The sequence below is a fragment of the Apus apus genome, chromosome Z (genome assembly GCF_020740795.1).
Source record: "Apus apus isolate bApuApu2 chromosome Z, bApuApu2.pri.cur, whole genome shotgun sequence".
NCBI lineage: Eukaryota > Metazoa > Chordata > Aves > Apodiformes > Apodidae > Apus > Apus apus.
This window is the reverse complement of record NC_067312.1, coordinates 5,350,404-5,376,392: the sequence shown is the minus strand read 5'-3', so window position 1 is coordinate 5,376,392 and position 25,989 is coordinate 5,350,404. Positions and strand designations below refer to the sequence as shown.

General features: G+C 38.6%; 1 protein-coding gene across 1 annotated transcript in view; it reads right to left on the bottom strand.

The window, feature by feature from the left end:
* Positions 1-25,989, bottom strand: part of RIT2 (Ras like without CAAX 2) — a 177,879-nt gene that overhangs the window by 73,326 nt on the left and 78,564 nt on the right. The window contains exon 5 of the mRNA XM_051642151.1: positions 9,414-9,605. Coding sequence (XP_051498111.1) covers positions 9,414-9,605 — 192 coding nt within the window. The remainder of the gene's footprint in view (positions 1-9,413; positions 9,606-25,989) is intronic.

Genomic DNA, 25,989 nt, shown 5'->3' with positions numbered 1-25,989 from the left:
GTCAAATGCTTTACTGAAATCAAGATAGACCACATCCACCGCTCTACCATCATCTATCCACCTAGTAATTTCCTCACAGAAGGCTATGAGGTTAGTCAAACATGACTTACCCTTGGTAAAACCATGTTGACTGCTCTTGATGACCCCCATGTCCTTGATATGCCTAGAGATAGTGCCAAGGACAAGTTGTTCCATCACCTTTCCAGGGATGGAGGTGAGGCTGACCGGTCTATAGTTACCCGGGTCCACCTTCTTTCCCTTCTTGTAGACTGGAGTGACATTTGCTGTCCTCCAGTCCTCAGGCACCTCTCCTGTTACCCATGACTTACCGAAGATGATGGAGAGTGGACTAGCAATGACCTCCGCCAGCTCCCTCAGCACCCTTGGATGCATTTCATCCGGACCCATCGATTTATGGATGTCCAGACTACTCAACTGATCCCTAACCCGATCCTCATCTACCTGGGCAAACTCCTCCTTTATCTTGACTTCTACTGGGGCTATATGAAACTGGGGCTCAAGGGGAAAGCCTGCAGGAGTAAAGACAGAGGCAAAGAAGGCATTCAGCACCTCTGCCTTCTTTAAATCCTCTGTCACCAGGGCACCCACCTCATTCAGCAGTGGGCCTATATTGCCTCTGGTATTAGTTTTGTTGGCTATGTATTTGAAAAAGCCCTTTCTATTGTCCTTAACCCGACTTGCAAGGTTAGGTTCCAAGGAGGCCTTAGCTTTCCTAGTTGCCTCCCTACATTCTCTGACAACAGTCCTATATTCCTCCCAAGTTACCAGCCCCTCCTTCCATGATCTATAGATTTTCCTTTTCCACTTGAGTTTGCCCAGCAGTTCCTTTTTTAACCACACTGGTCTCCTAGCTCCCTTACTAGATTTTCTACCCATTGGGACACACTGATCCTGTGCTTGCAAGAAGTGGTCCTTGAATGTTGACCAGCTATCTTGAGCCCCTTTACCTTCTAGCACTCTGTCCCATGGGACTTCCCTTAACAATTGATTGAGGAGGCCAAAGTTTGCTCTGTGGAAGTCCAGGGTTCTGGTCCTGCTGGGTATTCTGTTCCTCCCACACAGGATCCTGAACTCCACCATCTCGTGGTCACTGCAGCCAAGGCTGCCACTGACCACCACTGCTTCAACAAGGCCCTCCTTGTTGGTGAGCACAAGATCCAGCAGCGCTCCTCTTCTAGTCAGCTTGTCCACCATTTGCATTAAGAAGTTATCATCAATGCACTGGGGGAACCTCCTAGACTGTGTAATTTGAGCTACAACTGCAAAAACCTACAGGAAGTATCCTTGCTACCAAGAATACACATTTTTATATAAAGAACACACCCTGTAAGTGGTGCCTCCTAAATTAATCTCCTCTTTTGCCAGGGGAGTTTCATTTTGACGTTGCTCATTTCTGTCTCACTTTCAGGACAACATCTTTGCTCAAGTACAGATTAACATGAACAATACGTATTGGTTCCATTCTAATGAAGCATATGTTTAAATAGCTTCCTGAACGGGAACTGTAGTAAATGTTATTTAAGAGTTAGGCTGAAAACTTGATTTTTCCAAGGTAAGAATAGCAGCATGTATCACGGAATCTCACAGAATCACAGAATCTCAGGGGTTGGAAGGGACCTGGAAAGATCATGGAGTCCAACCCCCCTGCCAGAGCAGGATCACCCAGAGCACATCACACAGGAATGTTTCCAGGTGGGTTTTGAATATCTCCAGTGAAGGAGACTCCACAACCTCTTTGGGCAGCCTGTTCCAGTGCTCTGTCACTCTCACAGTAAAGAAGTTTTTTCTGATATATACATGGAACTTCCTATGCTCCAGTTTGCACCCAACAAATGATATCACAGTGATTTTCCTTGTAAGCCGTATGTCTCTGTGTGGTCACTGTGCAACCAATAGATTTCCCTCTAAGAGGCCCTGAGGAATGCAACCATATCCTGATACTCAGAAACAAGGCTGTTTTGCAGTAGGCTTGTGTGGGTAATTTTCCAGCAGCATTCACTTGCTTTAGCTAAGAAGAAAAATCTTGCTGGCACGGCTGCCAAATATAAAGTGCAATAAAATCTCAACAGCCCATCTCCCAGTTTACAGACCAAACAGACAAATCTCATAGTCCAAGTGCACCTTAAGGAACTATCTAGATAAAGGTGACAAGAGATGAGAAAATATCTCTTTAGCTTCCCACCTCTCTGTAAGGGTGTTCCTCCAGTCAAGCATGGCCACAGCAAGTCAGGGTTTGATACATGAGAACAAAATCTCTGAGGGGGAAGGTGAGGGGAAAGCAGGTGGAGTTAACACATACGACACGCCTTTTAAAACAATATAGAGTGTGTTGCTGTTTAAAATCTATAAGCATGAGATGCAGCACCATCTCTAGTGTACATCTCTTGCTATGTGTCTCATGTTTTCCTGCTTTGGCTACAAGCAATTAGTTGCTTCTCTTTTTATCTCTGAATATCCAAGATTTCTGTTATAAAGGTTCTTCATCTGTGGTTCAGCTATTGTTTCTCTCTTACAAAGCAGTTTACTATCTGTATCTTAGTCCCCTTCAAATGTCTTCTGTGTTGAAGGGATTACAGGGCTTACTGGATGGTTCACTAGAGGTTAACAAAATTATGAATGGAAAAATGAGACACCAGTTTCATTACAATTGTCTGTGTGTCTGGTTTCATTCACTGCAGCATGGGTAAAATAAAGCCATGTTTTGGGGTTTTGTGCAGAAATATAAAAGCATTGTAATGACAAAGAGGTAAACTATGTATAAATAAATATTTGCTAGAGACAATAAAGTTGATTATAATAGGATTTCCTTCCAAGAGACTGCAGCTGCCAAATTGACTTCTACAATTGCATTGGCATAGAAAAACGCATGCTTCTTTTTTTTGGGGGGAGGGAGAGGAAAACACTCAACAGATTTTATTCTAATGATATAAGTAAGATTTCTTAGGACAATGTATGGTGTGAAAAAAAATGTTGAAAAATAAAAGGAATGAAAAATAAATTAAATGAGAGGTGTAAAGGAACATGACAGAATCCAGATACATATTGTGGTAAAGTAAGGAAGTAATTATTAAATGTTTGACAGTTTTTCAAAGATAATAAAACATAATAACCACTTCAGTGGTCTTAGTTACACATGTTGAGACAACTGTCATAGCTCCATCAAAACAAGAAAACTGGTGAATGTTATTTAAAATTTGAAGAGTATGATGTGATGTCATGAAGGGAGGGCAACATGTAGACAAGCAAATGCAAGATGATGGCAATTCCTAACAAATGTAATTAATTTTCAGTGGATATTCATGATAGAAAAATGGAGCTGACCCAAGCTGGCCTGCCCAGGTATTCCATACCATAAATATCACCCTCACTACACACTGGGAGGTTCAGGAGGATGTTTTTTCTTCTACTCTGGCTGCCTTCCAAGGAGGGTCCAGTCTGTCTCTTAGTCACCCCCCACCTGAGGCCCGTCCTCCACTGGCTGTGACCTGTTCAGGATGGAGCTGTCATGCCATAGGGCTGGGCATCCAGCCTCCTCTGCTGGAAGTGCAGAGCTCAGCTCTGTGACTGGGGCTGAGGTAGCTTTGTATCCTGGTTAGCACTGAAGTCAGTATTGGTTCCTTATCGTTATTGTTACATTTAATCTCTTTTTACTTCAGCCCAGGGATCTCTGTCACTTTCCCCATTTCCCCCTCCCTGGTGAGGCTGGGTGATAAGGTAACTGTCCAAATCATGGCAACACAGATCTTTTGAAGGAAGCAGCACCTAAGAGTGTCTACTTACTAGATTTAATTGAGTGAAACACAAAAGGCAATCTGAGCATGCTTCAAAAGTCTAGCTTGGATTTAGTAGCAACAATGACAACAGAATGAATCACTAAGTTTATATTCTCAAGTGAAAGAGTGTCATAAACAGTTTTCTTAGTCTTCATCTAACCAAAGTTTTTTGGTATAAAGGCTAGCAAGCTATTTGTCCATGCCTGCCTCTACAGTCAACAGAAAGATGATGTCTTCGCAGGCAGGTACATACCATTTCACGATACACTTCAATGATACGTGATAAATCTTTCTGCACAAATTGTATAGAGAATATGGACAAATAATTTAGTCTAATCACCTAACCATGTCTATAGTTAGCTCAAATGTGTACTGTTCTTTGTCAGTAAACAACAGAAAAAACATTTCCCTTGACTTGCAGTTTGCAAGTTCAGAAGAAACAAATAAACCTTTTATTCTTTTTGTAGCCTGAAAATTTGAAGCAAGAAATCTTCAGTAGAAATACTCTTCCACTCAAATGTCTTTGAGAGAAAATGAAGCTGCCAAAAGCAAAAAAAGGAAGCAAAAGGAAGCAAAGGAAATTCATCCTGATACTGTTAAGAACTTCAGAATACCGCATTTTATGACTAAGCATCTAGTAAATACTGTTTCACAGTCATTAATGGAAAATGACAATAAAATATAATATCATCTTATTAAAATATGTTCAATGTCTCAGCCAGGCTCCAATAGATGTAGACTGATAATGTTTTGTGTTTGAAGTATATTGAACAGTTATTCATACAAAAGAAACCAAATAAACAAAAAAGTTAAAGAAAAACCCCAAAACTTTAACTGTGTCAGACTCAACAGACATTTCAAGATTTTAGAAGCCAGAGTTAAAACACAGCAACTGTCAAAATGAGAAATTTAAAAGTTGATGCTTACAGTATCTGATAACCAATCAGTCAGCATGTCTTGAACACAATTCCAGAGTAAAACATTATCAAAATGAGAATGTTCTGTGTGTAGCAGGTTCACGTCTTGAGAATCCATTGAGTCATTTTAATCCTGGTTTGAGCATTATCTTAGGGTGTAATAAAAGTTTAGAAAGAAAAAAATATAATTAAGCCCCTGTAATCAATATTGTTCCATGTTAAAGACAGGTTTCATATTTATTTCATTTTTTCTGCCGAAGGAGTGGGGCTGTAGAGGGGGAGAGAAGAAAGGAAATGCTTTCAAAAGCACTGCTATTGCTCAGATTTGTGCTTGAAGCCAACAAGACAATTCATGTGTGGAAGAGTAAACAACTGCATAATTCTTTTCAGGGCCAGGACTGTACTGGCAAAAGCAAAAACTTTGATGACAGGCTTCCCAGAGAGGCCAAAAGCTGAATGAAGCATGAGTTGCCCTCATAACCTTGGCCTCAATGGACATCAACATGTTATCCATGAACTCAGCTGAGCCCACAGCTTATTCCTCTGGGGTCAAACAAAAGTGTATCAGAAAAACTGCTCCATACAGGCTCTGCAGTTTCTATGTAAGTAGAATTTCCAGAGGCATTCTCACATAAGCATTAAAAGTTTGAAAAAGCTGCTAGAAAGTATCTATTCTTTCCAGCTCCGAGATATAGCACGTTGTTCAAAGGAGCTTATATAGTTAATTCCCTTCTGAATTGAATGTAATATATTACAATGATCAGTAGACAAAGTCTTATTAATATTTTCTTCAAACAAATCTTCAGCAGTGTCACATGTCTTTACTATAAATATTGTAATAAAAAGTGGCAAATTATCATTAGCCTGACATGGTATTTGTGTATTGCATTTTTTAAAAAATGAATATATTTTAATTAGATTGAATTAGTTTAACTAGTGGAAGGTGTCCCTGCCCATGCAGGAGGGTTGGAACTAGATGATCTTTAAGGTCACTTCCAACCCAAAGTATTCTATGATTCTGTGATTCTAGGTATTTATCTATTATATAGATTTTGAACTTTATTAAGAAGCAGATGTTCACCTGGGCTAAAGTGACAAAAATTGTTTGAAGTAAAAGTATCTATTGTACTTTGTAACTGCTGGTCCTAAATGTTTCTGAAATTCTAATTACATTAAAAGACATACAACCTATTTTTATTAATCTAATTATTTTTATGTTATAAAATACTGAAATTAAAATGGTATCTAATCAAGCACTTAGTGCTCAATTTTTTTTCATTAAAACGCTATGGGATAAAATGCATATAATACATATTTCTTGGAGCCATGGATAAAAATCAAGGAATGGATGCAAGTGAATGTATTAACAGTTTTGAACACAAAGCAGAACAACGTCAGAAAAAACTAGAGAAAGCTGCAGTAAAAATAAGTGGAAGGGAATGGAGAAAGGAGGGAGCCTTGCCACCAGATTGGATATGCACATCAAGGTAATGGGTTATTGTATTTTTTTTCCCACAGATTTTACACAGTTGTTTCCTCACATTATTTCAGGGAAAGTAAAAATGCCAATTCATTAGGTTGATAAACATAATCAGAACTTGTTTAAAGAAGTACAGACAAATCCATTTCTTAAGATGTTAAAAATGACATATTTAAAGACAGTACTTTCACTGAAATTATCAGAAAATACAAACATTATTTAAAAGTAATAAACTTGTTGGTTTTATTTTTCATCAGTGTTTCTCCTAAAACACAATTTTAATTACAGATTAGTTTTATTCTTGTACTCTTGTTGGTGGATTTGAGGCAAAAGACATACATCATTAATTGTATGGTGTAGGGAATGGCATTTCAAAACAAGAGCTTTGTCTCACTGAGTTACTACAGCCCGACTGATTGTTGTGGGATTGTCATTAAATGGAAATCATGCCTGGGAATGTTGAACTTAATGTTATGTTTCCAAATACCATGAATAACATTACAGTAAATTTAATGAATTTCATGAGGGGAAAATGTCATCAAACAGAGTAACAACATTAGCCCTGGTGTCCTGGCCAAATTCCAATCTGGCTAATTGCCTTCAGACATGTACTGTTTCTCAGCTGTTTGAATTTGGTTTGTGTACCTTGCTGTTTCTTCATTGGTATGTTAATGCGTACATTGTCAGCTCATCACTGTCTGTCACCCCAGAACTAGCTGCCTACCATTCTTGACCACCCAAGCACTTTTAATGAAGCCATAATGACAATACATGACCTTGAAAAGATTTGAATCTACCTTCCCACAGTTCATCAAGGTACTTAAATATTGCTTAACCTAACAAGTAACTAGGTACAACTTACTTCAGTGTTTGCTAGTATCAGAACCTCAGAAACCAGTTGTGAAATAATGAGCTGCCAAAGCTCATTAACACATGGTTAAAGCTGGGCACAGAGATGGCTTCCAACATGCTCCTGCTAGGTCAGAGAGGCACTTTGAGCAGCATCTCCTAATCACCCCTGCTTAACCAAGATTTGCTTGGCACTGTGGCGTGGTCTTCAAGAACACTACCTGAACTATGGATGAAATTTAAGTGAAGATCTGTTCCAGGAACACCATTTACACACCTCAGCCTTAACTAATCATGGAGACAATAACCCTGGAGTAGAGCTACTCCAAAGTTAAAAATAAATTCCTGAAATGTGGATTTCAGAATATGCTCTTTTGTTCTACAGCTCTCCTCCTGTTGGTTCATACTACTTGCTTATGTAGATATAGTTGTATTTAAGTATATTATTCAAAGGAACAGATCTGCATTATTTTATTATACTGTTCTTTGATGTAAGGGTGTCCCATGGCTCAAGGTCTGGATTGCAGAATATTAGAGAAAACCCTTGTGACATTGCTGTATTTGATGACAGCTGTAAAGGGCTTATGAAGGAGAAGATTCTGAAGGTCTAAGTCCAGGCTTCTTGAAAGCTTTTTTAAAAATATAGACCATGATTTAGAATTGCCCTGATATACACTCAGGCAGAATCTTCAGTGACAACCTTGTATTAAAGTTCTTTGTGTGTCTGTCACATCCCAAAGACATAATTTATAGTATCATTCCCAAGTACCTCCCCATGCCCTTTAATCCAGACTGATGTTTGTGATATCCAATTCAGACATTCATGCAGTCTAACTTTCCTGTTTGGGAGACCAGACAAGATCATCAAGAAACATGTAAAACATTTAAATTAGGCATATCTTTTTTATATCTCTTGATAGTGGTTAAAATACACAGTCCAACAAAACAGACTATCAGAAAGAGGTAGTACCAAAAATAATTGGAAAAAAAGCTTTCGTATCACTTACTGAATAGAGTATTCCTGAAAACTTCATCTACAGGTAACTGTAGGTAACCAATCATATCCCATTTCCATAGGGATCAGATGCAATGTCCTTTTCTCTCAAAACAAGTGAATCCACCTCCCTCCCCATCTGGTATATAAGAACCCCAGAAGTTGCACAGATTGTAGCACAGGTTGTATGTGGCACTGCTGTCTGAAGCCTCAAGCTGCATGTTGAACTGCAGCTGGATTGTCACCATTAAGGTTTTGTGACAGTCTGATTGAAGGAGAGAGTCAATGATCTGGAAACAGATGTAAAGTTTTAAATGTACATCATTAGATTTTCAGGACTAATTTTGGGCTTAAGACTGCCTTAGATTTTCTTCAGATCTTTCCACTTATCCTGCCACTTCTCCCCATTTCACAGAGTCACAGAATTCACATGATCACATGATCATGTGAACACAGATGTTAATGAGCTAAAAAACACTGTTTTATTTAACTATGCCTGCATGGAAATCAGCTATCTGAAAGTAATCACAGTATGTATAAAGAGCCTCTTAAGATTTCCGTATAGGAAAATACTTTTTTCCCCCTTTTTGAAGTTCTGTTTATGATTAAGGTGTTTTCTTTTCCTTTCAGATCAGGTCACAACCAAGACATTTCTAAGGTAATATCTTTTTTACTTACTCCCTTGCACAAACACACATACATCAATACAAATAACAAGGAAGAAGCAGAGAGAAAGCAAAAGGAAAAGAGTGAGCGAAGATTAATAAACACTTTCAGAGAGCCACAGTCAATGCCCACATAGTCAAAGAAATCTACTGCTCTTGGGGGGGGGCGGAATGGCCCAAATCTTGTACACAAATCAGAGTAAATTCAAGTCTTGCATGTCCCCCTCTTATCTGAACACTTTAATAACACAGCCACTGGTATTTCAGGCAAAGAGGAAAAGATAATCTCATATTTATTTATTTTAACTATTTATTTTTTTTTTTCAGTCAGTATGTAAGAAACCTTGAATTAAATCTAGTATGCTTACAAAAAATAAATAAATAAATCTAGATTCAGTGACTGGTAACTTAAAGAAAACCAGTGGTTTTTCCATGAAATTCCAAGAAAAAAAAAAAAAAATAAAAGGGTTTCTTTTTCAAGTAAAAAAAAATGAACATGTGGATATGATAGGCCAAGGCTACTCTGAGATCCATAACATATGAATGAAAAATACTACTACGCCCTTATTTTATTTCCAAATCTGGTGTGTTGCCCTTTGATTAAACCTCATTTTGTGCTGATAATTCTCAGCAGTACTGTACAACATATGCTACAGAAATCCCTGAGGTAGTCAATGAAAACCAAGCCAAAAAAACAGCAGAGAAGTTGCTTACCTGCCTGAATTCTTCAAGATCTATTTTGTTCCCCACCAGCACCAAAGGGATATCATAGGTGTGCCGGACACGATAAATGAGTTCCTTAAACTCAGCAGCTTCTTGAAAGGATTGTCGGTCTGTGATGGAATAGCAGATAATAAAGCCTTCTCCACCTCGCATGTATTGGTCCCTCATGGCTGTGAATTCTGCCTGTGAAACAGGAAGAATATGCTCAGTAATTTGGCAAACAAAATTATCCATCTGTAAAAAATGAACTTGCTGAAAACTTCCCTCATTCCCTACGTGATTTCACAATGCTTGCTTTACTGTTTTAAATAGTGCTTGCTGAAACTATTGCATCCTTCTGGATAATACACCAACAGGATTTTAGGACTCTTTACTCCTTTTTCCATCAAGTGAGCTCGCTCCTCTAATAATATGAACTTATTATGTCGGAGCCTGCATATGGAAAGTACTGTTATGTACTTCTCAAACCTTCTGTAGCACTTTTAGTACAAGTAGATGACTTGTGATTGAATGAATACTAACAGATATAAAAGAAGAGCTATATTGCTATCTAGGGATGGGAGACAGGTATAAACTCCTATTATACACTCAATTCGAAAACGCAATAGTATCAAAAACACACTCATCAGGCTCATTGACTCCCACCAGTTTTGGAAAAAAAGGTCTAACACAACAAAAATATCATCTGCCAAAAGCTCTGCTCTTTCAAATGGTCTTAGAGAAGCTGAAAGTTTCAGTTCTTTGTGGGATAACAACACTAAATGCAAATTAACATCTTCAAATAACATGAGAGTTGTCCAAAGTTTCTCCTCTCGTTATGTACGCATTTATTGTCTCAGCAACAACCCTGGTTATCAGTATGGTTTTTCAGTGTTTAACAACTGCCACATGGCACAAAAATTAAGATTTAGTTTTCAAAAAGTGGTCTCAGGCACTGTGGCATGAGTGTACATTTTAAAGCCAGTTTCTTTTTCAAGTTTGTTTGCTCTTCTTGAACATAGCCCAGAATAAACCAATACCATGGCAACAGTTGGTCAGGATCAGAATCCTCCTGACAGCATCAGTTCTCCAGAGATACTAAGATGCAGAAAGGTATGATGAAGCAAAATATATATATATCAGCATTAGACCATTTCTATGAGCAGCAGAATGGAGTATCAAGTCCTGTATTTTTAACTCTGCTGAGAATTTAGGCTAGGATTTTTAAAAGACTTTATGTTACATATATATCCTCAGTTCTTGCTGAAAATTGAAGGGAAGTGGATTGTTTATGCTCTTTTAGAAGTTTCAGTCTTATATCTCTCTCAATAGTCACTCATGTTGATTGATAATACTTCCTCTGAATAGACTTTTGTGTTGACCATTATCATTTATTCATTATGTATCTTTTACCCAAGGGCTTTCTTATATATCATTCAAAATATTTCATCTGCTACAGAAAAAAGTTAATAGACTGCTCCTAAAAAGGCAGACTAATAGGTAATTTAAGGGCAAGATTGTGCTTTGAGACTTGCTCAGAATTTCAAAACCTCTGAACTATCACCACTGGCATCCCAGGAGAGTTTATTAACTACCAAGATAGAGCATAGGGTGGACCAGGTCATGTTCTCTCCCATGCTCTTCAAACTGGATGTGCTAAGAAGTAGGCCAGTGGTGGGCAGAAATACAGAAGACCTCAAGTAGAAAGAATTCTGCATTCTGCTGGTTCAAATGGAAATCTGTGTCTGTCCTCAGGTCTTTGCCTGTAACCTGTGTTACATAGCTAATGATGAATCAAGAACCAGTTCTAAACTGGAGACCGTACAAAGGTCTCCAAGTCATGAGCAGGGTCTCCAAGATTTCCAAGTCATGTCTTAAACACAGAGACATACCACTTGCCTCTTTTTTTTCCCTCAGATCCCAGTCTTTCCTGCCAGAAGAAGAGTCTCTTTGTAACCCCTGTGGCCCCAGTTTTCTTCTCTTCACATCAATCACCTAGACCTGTTCAGCATCAGGATTAGATGTGTAGTCTCTTTGGTAGGAAGAGCTGAACAAGGTCAGGATCCCTTCAGGCTGACCAGGCAATCAAGAAGTTATGCACAGTTAAACTTGTGGATAAGGCTTCTGAATTTAGCTATCTATATGTAGCTGCATGCCATTATCTAAACTCTTGTTATAGATAAGCTAGTCAATGCAATTAATTTACTACAGATTTCTATGACTGATAAAAAATAGTAATCTATTTATCTAATTATGGAATTTTTTTTAGCTATTTTAGAGTGAGCTGAACATTTACACAACTGAATGGAGCCACTAGCTCCCATGTAGACACCTAAAAGTAGATGTTCTGGTATGAAAACTAAATCCCAGCCTAGATGACATATCTTCCTGGTGTAAAGATTTAATAAAGAAACTACTGTAACAAAGTATGATTATTCTGAACAGTCTTTTACAAGGAATGGCCTCTGCTTAAGTGAGATGATCCATCTCTAAGAAGTGCTCAGAACTTTATACACTCATTTATAGCCATTTATGGCAAACTAATAAGGAATTAGGTCACATACTCCTGTTTAAGTTACTCAACAGTAAGTGACATTCTGCAACTTAAGAACTCCTAGTATCGTTCCCCAGGAATGTTTAATGGCTTTCTTTGACTACCAGGAGACTCTGAGTTCCTAATTTTTCACACTGAATCATTCCAAAGGGACAGATCATCTTTTAGGCACTGCCATTCTTGAGTCAGAGTCATTTACCTACATATTCTGGTTTATACCTTGGCGTACTTTTGACATTAAAGATATGAATTAATTTACTTCTGTAATATTTTCCTTATGACATATTAGTGCTGATGATTTATTAGACTAAACAGCAAAAATATTTTAGTGTTATGTTTGCAGTGATCTATTTTCAGAGGCATTAATTCTCTATGTAAACTGAACTGGGGACAGTCACTTGGTTTTCTGTTTTTAACTCAGTCATTTACATTCTTAGCTTTTGAAGTTGTCTTTCACTTCTCAGCTTTTTCCCCTTGCCATGATTGCTCATTACAAAGTCAAGGACTCCAAGGACAAATATAAATAAGCCTCTTCTTAAATTAGAAAAAAATAAATGTTGTTTTGGTGGGGGTTTTTTGGGTTCTGTCTTGTTTTGTTTTGTTTTGTTTTCCTGTTCACCAAGAATCCCAATATAATAATATACACTAAGAAACAGAATAAATAAAATTTCCACAAAACATACTATAACCTTTCCAATAATCTTTGCACATCGTATACATAAGACAAAGGACTAAGATGTAATTAAATATCTATGATTGTTTTTTTAGTTCAAGGCATATACCAGATTTCACAGTTTACATGTATCTCTACAGTGCAAGGTCCTGTGCCTGGGTGGGGACAATCCCCACTACCAATACAGGCTGGGGGATGATGTGATGCAGAGCAGCCCTGCAGAAGGATCTTGGGGCTACTGGTGGACGAAAAGTTGGACATCAGCAAACAGCGCACACTTGCAGCCCAGAGGGCCAATCACATCCTGGGCTGCATCAAAAGAAGTGTGGCCAGCAGGTCAAGGCAGGTGACTCTGCCCCTCTGCTCTGCTCTGGTGAGACCCTACCTGGAATACTGTGTGCAGCTCTGGAACCCTCAGCACAAGTGGGACATGAACCTGTTGGAACAAGCTCAGAGAAGGGCCACAAAATTATGAGATAGCTGGCGCACTTCTCTTATGAAGACAGGCTGAAAGAGCTGGGGTAGTTCAGCCTAGATAGGAGAAGGCTCCAAGGAGACTGTATAGTGGCCTTCCAGTACCTGAAGGGGCTACAGGAAAGCTGGGAAGGTACTATTTACAAGAGCATGAAGCAATAAGATGAGGACAAATGGTCTTAAACTAGAGCAGGGTAGATTTAGATTAGACATTTAAGAAACAGCTCTTTACCATGAGGGTGGTGAAGCACTGGAACAGGTTACCCAGAGAGGTGGTAGAGGCCCCATCCCTGAAGAAGTTCAAGGTCAGGCTTGACAAGGCTCTGAGTGACCTGATCTAGTTGAAAAGGCCCCTGTGCACTGCAGGGGGAGCTGGACAAAGATGAGCTTTAAAGTTCCCTTCCAACCCCACACATTCTTTAATTATATGATTTTATGATACAGTAGGCAGAATCAAAATCCAAGTTCACCTGGGTTTTGTGGCTGTTTAGAGGTAGAAGAATACAGAGCCAAAGATATTACAGATTTTTCAGTGGTTTTATTTTTATATTTTGCCTGGTTCTCTTACAAAATAAGCAACAGTGTATCTGTGCATCTGGCACATTAGTATCTTCTTTAATTGTATCCTGCTGTAAAAGTGGGTGTTAAAAAGTTATTCAGGAATAGCACTAGATAAGATCTGATACTCAATAAGAGGAAAATATTAAACATTCCCAAGGCAGTAAATGCCAAAGGGAAGAGACAGAAGGAAATCACACCTCCTCAAAAAGAAATCAATTCTGAGAATTAAAGTGAAGACTTGTCATGCTGCTAGCACTTTGCAGCTTGACATCAGTCTCTAATACTCTCTTGTGTATTATGACTAAGACTTAACTGAAAAGTGTGATAAGAAATCTTTTGAAACAAAATCACCATTCTTCTTTGGGGGAGATGATATAATTGAGAACAAGCTTCAATTCTTGATAGAAACAAAATAAAACTTTTTTAAAAGTTCAAAGAAGGCAGCACAACTTTCTCCTTTTCTTTTTCCATTATAATTGAATGCAGAAAAAAAAAAAAAATAATACTAATTCTCATGTGATTATATATGTCTACCTGTTGTTGAAGAAAGATAGCTAGAAGATCTCTCAATTACTATGTTGCTCCTAAATAGATGTCACATTTGCCTTTTATCATTTATCAGGCATCTCAAATGATTTTTCAAATGTGGCAGAATGGATTCACAATGACATCCAGCAGCTCCTTCTACATGCTTGGATACTACCATCCTGTTGTATAGAATTGCATACATTCAGATCAACTAACTTTTCCCTTGTTGATTCCCCCTTTACTAGGGCTGGTGTATCTCTTCCTCAAGCTTCCCTGTGAGGCAAAAAGATCTAGGAGGCACAAGAGCACAGCTTGACTATAAAGACTGGGATAAAGCTTGGTATACAAGCTTTCAGGAGAACAATCTAACGAAGAAAAAATGACATACTCCTGTTTTCTCTCTGTCATCTTTATTTTTCCTCCTTTATCCCACTTTACATAACAAGACAGCTTTTCTTAAAGAACACTATTTTAATTAGTTTTAAAATTCATATTGTTTTCATAAAAGTATAAATAGAACTTTTTTTGGTTTCTGGTTTTGTTTTGGTTTGGTTTTGGTTTGTTTTGTTTTCTTCATTAGACATTACAATCATTTCCAAATAAGATCAGTATCTTAATATCTCTGGGAGAGGAAACAAAGGCATTGAGCAGCAAAATCAGACAGAATATGCTTAGATACATATATCCTTATGAAGGATTGGTTTATGGGTTGCTATCAGACGTACCAGTCTGGATGTGATGTTCGGCTCAGGACAACCCTACCTTGCTGACTGGAATTGCCTAGGAAGGTGTATTACAAACTTCTCTGAAGCCAAGCCTAGTTCTTTACTGTTTCCTAAGTATTTAACATAGAATCATACAATCATTTAGGTTGGAAGGAACCTTAAAGATCATCAAGTTCCAACCCCCCTGCTGTGAACAGGGAACCCTACCACTAGACCAGGTTGCAGAAAACCTCATCCAACCTGGCCTTGAAAACCTCCAGGGATGGGGCATCAACAACCTCCCTGGGCAACCCATTCCAGCTTCTCACCACCCTTATAGGGAATAATTTCTTCCTAAAATCTAATCTAAATCTTCCCTCTCTCAGTTTAAAACCACTACCCCTTGTCCTATCACTACCTTCTCTGATGAAAAGCTCCTCCCCAGCTTTTCTGTCAGCCCCTTTCAAATACTGGTAGGTTCTCTAAGGTCTCCCTGGAGCCTTCTCTTCTCCAGGCTGAACAGCCCCAATTCTCCCAGCCTGTCTTCATAGCAGAGGTGCTCCAGGCCTTGGATCATCTTGGTGGCCCTTCTCTGGGCTTTTTCCAACAGGTTCATGTCCCACTTGTGCTGAGGGTTCCAGAGCTGCACACAGTATTCCAGGTGGGGTCTCACCAGAGCAGAGCAGAGGGGCAGAATCCCCTCCCTGGCCTTGCTGGCCACTCTTCTGTTGATGCAGCTCAGGACACAACTGGCTCTCTGGGCTCCAGCACACACCGGCAGCTCATGTCAAGCTTCTCATCAACTACCACCCCCAAGTCCTTCTCCTCAGGACTGCTCTCCAGCCATTCTTCCCCAGCCTGTTTTTATGCCTGGGGTTGTGCCAACCCAGGTGCAGCACCCTGCGCTTGGTCTTGTAGAACTTCATGAGGTTGGCACTGGCCCACCTCCCCAGCCTGTCAGTGTCCCTTTGGATGACATTCCTTCCCTCTTGGCTGTCAACCCCAACACACAGCTTGGTATCCTCAGCAAACTTGCTGAGGATACACTCAATCTCACTGTTCACATCTCCAACAAAGATATTAAACAACACTGGTCCCAATTTCCTTCTCAACAGTGCTGGAGAAACAGCCTTGGTTTACAAAAGCTTTTCTCAAACTCAGAATATAATATATTAAGAAGAAACCTCCTCTACATCCCCATTTTACACCAGTAGAACAGAAGCCAATTCCCCTGCATCCCAATGTCACACATTGCTATATACAGCCTTGCCAGACCCAAAGGATAAAAGAAGCAGGTGTGGAAGAGAAGAACTAAGAAAAAAACCCACAACCATAACCAAAAAGAATACAGGCAATGAACAGAGGGTCATCCTATCTATCCGTTCTTTTTCATTGTGTGATATATGTACAAGGAGTAAACATAGTGCAGTGCTTCAAAGTGCAGTTCTCCACACTGCCCAGAAGCATGGTGCTTCAAAACTTAAAGATGCAGCACCTCAGAAACAAAGGTGTCATGCTTTTCAAGCTGTACGCATACTCCTCACATTTTGATGTCTGGTTTGTTTGTTGGGGTTTTTTTTTATGATCTTGGCTTGTATCTCTGGAAGAGGTCAGTCTCCCCAGGGAGGCCAGTCTCACAGTTTGAGCAATGCCACTTTCTGCATATTCTTGTCTTATGTTATGCTTGACTTTAAACCTGGAATCTGCTAACAGATGTTCTTAATCAAAGCTGTCTCCCTGATTACCACAGGGGTCATTCTTATTATGAAAGGGTTTTTTACATTTCTAGTGAGCACTGGTGGGAGGCGGGGTGTTTTCTTGGAAACAGGCAGGATATTGTTCATCTATGACGATGAACAAACAAGGGTAAAACGAGCAAAAAGGACACAAGAAACTCAGAGGGAAAAAAAAAAAAAATCAAATACTAAGAGAAATAGAAATAAAGACCATAAATATAACAGAAATATGTGAAAATATGTATTGGTTACAAAATTTGATAATTTCTTTTATCTCAGGAAAATATTTGCCATTATGGTCTAAGATTATGTTTTAGTAGCAAATTATGTTTTAAAGCCAAAGTGTCATTCTCCCATATCTCTCTGTCAATAAATGTCAATAAATAAAGAGTTGGAACTTGATGGTCTTTAGGGTCCCTTCCAAATCTAACCATTCTATGATTCTATGATTCTAAATTCTCTTACATACATACACATCATACTTAACTTCACTGGCATTACATATCATTCATCTGGCACTGCTTGTCGTAAGATGTATTTTGCTTTTCTTTTGTCTCCTGAAATAGACTTAGCTAAGGAAAACACTCTGTTGAGAATTGCTGGGATAATGATTTGGCTTTCACTCACTTTTTAGCCTTTTGTTTTGTTTTATTTTGTTTTGTAAAGGGATGGGAGGGGGTAAAATGTAAAAGTAAGTGATTTTTAAAATCTTATTTGTAAAAACAAGCAGCAAGTAAACTGCAGAGTTACATTTCAAATGGAAAAGCATCCAGATATGAAGTTGGATGGATGTAACATCTTATAACCACTGTATAAGCTTATAAGCACTGTATATGCTACTGATCTAGATGCAAAGGATGGGACTTGTTTCATGTAATTTATTTCACTGAAGATGTAGTCACTCATTCTGTGTTAGTCTTCAAGTCTCACTCTACAATTAGGAGAGGGAGATGATGGACTCCAGAGAGTAATTCATCCCACTCTCAGAGAAGAGTTTAAAGGTACCAGGGATTACTTTTCTTACCTCCCTCTCTACATCAACAGAGACTAAATACCAATGCCAGCCTCTGAGGTCCACAATACCAGCCATTGCCTTTACCCAGTCATATCCTTCGTATATTTAGAAGATAAAGCTTGTCCTCTTAGTTTTAAATTTTTCATTTAGTTTCTACAAGGCTGTTTCATTTCCAATCGAGTTAGAACGGTCAAGAGGAAGTAACTTTTAGTGCCTAAAGTCAAAGAGGATTTTCCCTTCAGAGCCCTTAGCAGTGGGAAATGCTATCCCCCAGCACGGGTTAAGTATTGTTAGGAGATAACAAACAGATATACTTTTTCCATCACAGAAGTCAAAGTTTCAGACCTGCTGCCTTTGTTCTCAGGATGCCAGCATGCACCATCTACAGGTTCCCAGCAACAACAGAACAGAAAACAAGAAAGCACTGAATATCAGCCTTACTTCACATTCTCCTCTTTCCTCCCTCCTCTTTCCAGTCATCCTGTGCAAACAGCAACAACAAAAGCAGTTATATAGAAAATGACAAAGAAAAGTTTGCAGCAGGTGGTACTCAGCCACCTGTGCCAGCCTTGACCATCTGCCACATCACTGGGAGGAAGGAAGGGAGCTCAGTAACAGCTCAGACACAGACCAAAGAAAATGCAGGGGCTCTGGCTTGAATACTGGCGGACAGGGATTGATTCTGTTCTGCTCCAAGTCTCTGCACTGTTCTGGTTGTACATGAAAGCTCTCTCTCATAACCATTCTTGTTGCTCTAGTAATGATTCAGGAGCAGTTCAAAATGGGATTAGTATAAATGAGAATTAGCCCATAAGCCTGCAGTGGAAGTGGATTATTATTATAATCAGTCCCTTGATTAATGATCAGTCAGTCTCTCATGCCTTATAATTACAGGAAGAAATCCTTGCTTCTGTTATAAACCAGCAATATCCCTTTCCTTCTGTGAATTTGTACTGGGGACAAAATGCACATGACTGATGACAGGAACAGTATAAAGATAACATAAAAGATGCAGTCCATGTTCCTAGCAGACTAATGTCTTTCTGAACTTAATATGACAGGCTTCCAAGGCAATATTATGAACTCCACCTTGTACAAAATCAGTAGTCTTTTCTTAACTCTGGGAACGTACAAGTAAAAAGCTGAGACAGATACTGAAATTAAGCTGTAATTTAGAAGACAACCAGCAACAACAATATCAAAGCTGTCAAAATCAATGTGTACTTTTCTGGCCAGTCCTCACCCTGTTTAAGCTAATTTATTTACCTGAAAAGTGAAATGGACAAGAAGAAGGACAATACTCATGCAGGGGATTTCTGCTGGAAGACATATGTATGATGTTCACTTTTGTGACAAATAGCAGCGTTGTTAATTTCCAGAGTTTATGGGGATAAATGTACACTCTGGATAAGAAGGAGATAAACTGACCTACATAGACTGAACGACGACGAGCTCAAGACCTTGCCTATAGGCAAGAAGATGATCCAAGCTAAGTGAGCCAACTGAGTGGAGGGTTGGCAATTCAAGAAACACCATCAAACTCATACTGAACATGAAATTCAAGCATAGTCTTACCTTCCTAATTGTCACAAAATTTTGCCTGAAAACTTTCTAAAATACTTTCCCCCTCCTATTCTTCCTTCTCCCCACCCCCGTTATGTTCATCAGCATCAACCTGCTCACTCTAGAAACAGGTCTTCAGTCCCAGACAGGAGTCAATATTACACTAGACCTCAGTTCAGGATTCTTTTTGAAGACTGATGTATTTGCATAGAAAGAAATAGATTCCTTCACACCGGTTAATATATCTTTAATCTCTGACTACTGGAGAGACTTTATGAACCTCGAAAGTCCTAAGTGTAAAGAATGAACTAATTAGAAATACTTTCATTTTTTAATGTGAGTTTCTATATCAGGTTAATTCCTGACAATGTTAGTCTCATCTTCATTCAGACAAGTCTGAGACTTTGAACTGCTATGTCTACATTTTTACCCTTTCTGAAAATGACCAGTCTGCGAGGTTAGATTGATTACTGGCTTCTTTAAATAATTGTTGGACACAATCTGTTTTCACCACTTGTGAAGTCACTTCACTTCCCACACATGGGTTTAAAGATTCAGATTCCTAGTCTGTTTTCAGCTGCAATACTTCTCACTCACAGTCACAGACTGTGCAGGACTAAGTCCCCTGAAAGGCAGGCGTAGATGTTCTTTCACACCCTGATCACTAATGCATCCCTATTATACTACTCCATTTGCTAACTGCAGAACCTTTTCTATGCACTTACTGTGTTGTATTCACACGCTCTTCTGCATCATGTCTTGCTTAAAAAGTAAGACTGAACAAAGTCAGCCTAGTAGAAGAAAATAAGTAAAGAATAATAAATAAGGGGAAAAAAAATACTATTTAGAGAAACTTCCAGTAAAATACATCAGTATTTAAAAAAATATCATCACACAGTGACCTTTTTTTCTCACTAAGAAAATAATGAATAACCTTGACTGGCAATCAGACCCTCTCTCCAGAAGTAGTGTCTCAGCACTGACGTTCACAATGTTCCCCCTCTAATTGTCCTCCTGCCTTCAGGTGAAAATATATTTTCTAGTTTGCTGCAACTGTGCTTTTGTTAACTTTATCTTGTTCTTCCAAAGCAAGTACTAAGGAAAAGGTTCAGTCTATCACCTGGGAGGTGATACTTACTTTTCACTCACCTCAAAATATGGTTGAAATCACAATATCACTTCTCCATAATATCAGTAAAAATTCCCCGTTGCTACACACCTTAGCTCAGAGAACTGTCTTTTTCTTTCGTGTTAATGCTAATGGTTTCTCTCTCAGGGATAAACACCTTTGTAATTTCCTCCTAAATGCAGGCACTGAAGCAATCTTCATTGTTAACTACCTCTAAAACCCCCAACTGCATTTGCTTTACCTTGAACTGTATAATATTTTGTCCCCTTCCTCATTGGTATGCAAGAAAGAATAACACCAATTTTCACCTTTTATCACAAATACATCATGAATGGCAAAGGGAAAGAATTAATAGCTCGGTAATTACATTTCAATAAACAGCAGAGAAAAAAAAGAAAAAAAAAACACACAAAAACCAGACAACCACCCACTAGTGAAGAGGTAATGACTGCAGCTGCAAGCAAGGACTCAACAGGGATTTGAATATGCTCGTCAGCTTGCAAGGAGATTGCAGACTTGCCATGTTTCCCAGTGAGGCTTGTGCAGCCTTGAAGAAGTGAAGTAGGAGGCTACAGAGTCAGACACCTCATTGCTCGGATAAATGACTGCAAATGATATTCTGGTTTGCATATATATTCTCTCATGATGACTTCCATAACAAGTGTGCTTACCTGAAAAATTCTACAACATAGGCATTTCTCTCCCCTCCCCTGTGCCCTACTCATCATGAGAATTATAATTTAAACTAAGAATCTGAAGAGAGTAAAAAATGAAAGGCAAACAACCCACAGAGTATCTTTTTAAGAGTTTTGTAGTATTTAATCAGTAGTACACTCATTTCTGTCAGTGAAATTCAGGTCAGTATTTATCTGAGGGATGTGATTCCAGGGCACTACATAAATCATGACCAATATGAATGCAAAATAGTTATATTGCAGCTGCACTGATTTTGTATTGCTTATGCTATTAATATCTGGTATAACTCTGTGACACAAAAGAACTGAGTTTTCATGTCCCTGTGACTTCCAGCATGAAGGAGAGTCCATTGTTATTTTTATTTTGTATTTGCACTCCTGTTTTTGGTTCACATGAGACGACTAGGTGAAAACATATGCACAGACACAGTCACTGGATTGGCATCTATACAGTATTACAACGCCCCTCTCAGTGACCTTCTACAACTTGTGGGAACAGAGCCTTAGCTGAAAATACAGGAACATGTGTCATCTCAACTATGAGCAGTTCACAAAATGTCTCCAAGGTACCTTCACATGAAATGCAGCTATCCTGCAATAAGTGGGATCAATTATTCTCTAACAATTCAAACAAGTGTCTAACTTTTTATACAACTGATCATCACTTCATATATATTCAAAAAGTAGTTGTACTTATTTGAGCCAGGATGAAGCCACTTTTCCTTTTACTCTTTTTTTTTTTTTTTTTTTTTTTCCCTTTCAGTAAGCTTTCTTTTGATTAGCATCAAAGTGTTACAGCTAGGACTGATAACAGAAGCTTAACAGAATGTTTGTTGTTGCTGGGACTCCAAGGTCACGTCTTTGCCCTGGCGGCTCAGACACTACAGGGAGATAGATCTGTGACCCCCCCATAGGATGCTGAGTTAGACAGACAGCAAAACTGGCCAGAGATATTCCATTCCATGTATCTACGTAAGCTCAGAGTAAGGTCAGAGATCACAGAAGAAAACTTCCTTCCTTCTTCTTCTTCCCTTCTCTTCATGGCTGGCATCCAGGGAGGACTCTGTCCATCCACCACTGCTGACCCCCAGGCTCAGGCTCTCCTGACCCTCATCACTCTGCTCTCTCTGGCAGCTCTGGGACTTTTTGGGACTGTTTGGAGCTCAGGAGATGCTGTGGGAGTTGCTGGGGGTGCGGTGAGGCAAAAGATGTTTTGTACATTCCTGAACACATTTGTATGTAATTGTATATATTTTCTTTTATCATTAGTGTTCAGTGAAAGCTGTGTAGTTTAGTTCTCAATCCAGCCAAGTCTCTCTCTTTTTCTCTCTCTCCTTCCCCACCTGGGTGGGAGGGGGAGAGGATTGAAAACGTTGTTGTGGATCCTGAGTCAAACTGTGACAAGTACTCAAGATTTCATCTAGATCCATCACCATGATATTTAGACTTTAAAGTAAATCAGGAATAGTTTAATGGAAGCTAATTAACTTCTGATGGGGTAAATTATACCAGGTTCCATTTTCAGATCCATATCCTCTGTGTCTGCCTATAAAATGGGGAGAATAGTATTCATTTATTTAGAGAAAATCTGTGAGGACAAAGAGAGAGCTACAAAACTGTAAGACATGAGGTATCTAGTATAGATCAATAGATCATGAAAGATGCTTAGTAGGTTCTGAAATATGCCAAGACTATCCCAACTAAAGGGCACAACTTTTCTGCCATTTTGAAAGTTAATGAAGACTGTCTCCTCCAGTTTGCCTTAAGATGTTACTCAGCTACCCCACCAAAAGAGAAGATGTGATTTCTTATACAGGTACACCCAATGCAACTACTTCAAAGCTGTCCTGGTTTGAGGCAGGCTGAAGCTAATTTTCTTTTTAATGATTTTTTTTGTTTTCTTCACTGAACTCTCTTTTAAGCAGCATAGTTGCAGAAACTAGCAGCAAGTTTTCCAACTGGTGGACTGTTAACACCTGAATGTTTATAGGTACTGCTGAGAGCCTGAGGCTACTTTCCTTTGCTTGCTGAATCTGCTGCTTTGGACACTAAAAGAGCATGAGAGTCATATGTACAGCCCTCCCATAAGTACGGGGAAACTAGACATTTGGTAAAATTGGCCAAAGAAATCATTCCATTCCATATCTACATAGCTCTCGGTATACATTCAGGGATCACCAAAGTGATCTCCCTGTTTCCCTTCCATCCACGGCTGGCGTGCAGGAAAGACTCCATCTATCCCTCTCCTTTGGTCCTTAGGCCCATGTGTTCCTGACCCTCATAACTCTCCTCTCAGCTCCTGCCTGCTCTGCCGCTCTCTCTGACAGCTCCAGGACTTTTCAGAACTGCTCACAGCTCAGGGGAGTGCCAGGGGAGTTGCTGGGGGTGGGGGAGGCAATAGGGTTTTACATATTCTTGCACACATTTGGGTATATGTTTACATGTTTTCTTTTATCATTAATATTTAATTAAAGCTGCCTAGATTAGTCTTCAATCCAGAAGCTTCTTTCACTTTTCTTCATCTGAGTGGGAGGAGGATGGAACAGAAAACATTGTTGCCACTCATTTAATGGTCAATTTTGAGTTAAACTGTGACAGAAGCCTTTGAGTTTTCACCTTTTTAAACAAAAAGACTACTCCCTGGCATGTTGTTGTTTGTTTTTTTCACATCAACCTGCTGCTCTGATAATGACATGGAATTCCCGTGGCAACAATTTATCCTCCTCAGCCATTAGATAAAGGATAAACGCAGGTTAATAAAAGCAAGCTATATAAGCTTGCATTTATAGAAGCAATAAAAATACATATCTGAAATATACCCAGTATAAAAAAGAAGAAAATAGGAAATGTTCCATATTTTCACTAATTACCGTCTGGAATTTCTACTTTGCTTGTCATTTCCTATTTTAGAAACCTGGAGAGCTACAATGGCATTCCTTAGATCATAAAGGACATGGGTGGCACACAGTGGAGTTCAATTTATTTTTCTTTTATTTTTTTGGTAACAGGAAGTTGTCACCTACATTTTCTTAGGCAAAATTATTGGAACTTCAGCTGAGAAAGTTGTCTTTTGCTTTTAAGGATTTCCAGCCTCCTCCTGATAGTGCGAAACAAAAATAACATCTTTAGAAAGCCTCTTCCAGCCAAATATCTCCTGCGGTTCTGCAGCGTAAAGGTTTGAATGATTCAGATAAAACTATGTAACTTTTTGCTGTCTTCTTTTGTTTTTGGCTGGAAACACCACCATGCAATGTATTGGTGGAGTATCCAGCGGATATATTATATTATAAAGACAAACAAAATTTTCAAATTAGTTCTTTGGGACAATCCACTTTTCTTGAGAAGCATTAACACTCAGCTCTGCAAAAAGACCCATCTTTTAGTCATTTCTTAGTGTCAGGTCAAACGGTACCAGGTGGTTCTTTTACACATGATTGTTTTCTCTGCATGCAAGCCAAGTTTTTAGTCCTGGAAATACCTTTTTGATGTGAATTCTGTGAAAATTTATACAGGTAGAAAGCAGTTTTCTGGCCACTGGAGTCCCTGGTTTGTGTAAAGCTACTTAGTAACAAGTAGCTTTTGATAGAAAAACCTCTATAAAATGAAATTCCTTGTGAGATTATCTAGTACAGTTGCATATACATATACGTGTATAAATATAAAAAGAAATCAGGACACACTTAAGAGAATGCCCAACATCTGCTGGAAGTAACTTCAAAGACCTCCAGTGCCATTAAATAGTGGAAAGAAAAATAATACAATACAGTTTGTAATGTTAGAAGAAAAAGCAAATTTACATAATCACAGTCTTGCGGGGAACTTGGATGAAGTTTAACCACATGCAATGTGTTTTTATTGGTCTTTTCCAGACAATATGCACAAGAACACAAAAAAACCCAAAAATCCAAAACCAACTAAGAAACACACAAAACACCTAGGAAAGTTCTGGAAAGAAGAAAAAACGATTTTGCTACTTTTATGAGAATTTATAATCAAGTATTGTCTTCTTTTAAAAGTTCATATTTCTTTTTTAAAAGTCATAAATCATTCAGTATCACTGTATATTTATCTATTTTTGCAAATTACAAGTTTAATAATGAGAATAGCAAAAGGGAAAACATTTTAAAAAAATAATTAATTTATTGAAAAAAAAAAACAAGCAACACTGAAAAGTATTCCTCCACTTGCAATATGGAATCACTATCATTGACCTTACTGAAGGGAAAAGGTAGTGAGCGGCAGGAAATCAGTATCACTAGGCTAAATAAACCCTGATGTTCACACTAAATGCCTGATCCCTGCAAAAACTTATTGCAACTTTTTGTCAGAAAGACAAACGCAGGTGTAACAATATGAATGGATTAATCTTTTATTACACCATGACTCATTCATTGACAGCGATGGGAAAGGAAGCTGGGAATGTTAGCTGCTAGTTGTCTGTTTTTGCTAAACTAATACACTTTTTTTCTTCTTCTTCTTCTTCCATTTTTTTTTTTTTTTTTTTTTTAACAATATATGCCTAGTTTCCTTGCCACTGAAGCCAAAGACTATTTTGCCCATAATTTAAAGGAAATTGCAGTCATGCCTGCAATTTCATCTGTGATTTACTGGAACTGTTTTTTTTCATTCAATATCATAGAATCATAGCATCTGTGCCAAATAAATGTTTCTTCAAAATCTGTCTATTCCCAAATAAACTGACTTGGTCATGGGAGAGATTTTAATTCTCCCTTAAAAGTACAAAACAGTTTGTCTTGAAAATGCACCAAATTTTCTAAGCTATGGTTTGACTAAGTGTGTCATCATCAGCTTTTGAAACAGCATACAAAGAAAATAAAATTAATATTCTTCACCTAATACACTGTGTTAATGGTTGCTGCTTAGCTCACTATCACTATGCTTTAAAAACAAAATGGATTTCATTTACGCATTACAGTACCTAGCGGCAAGTACACT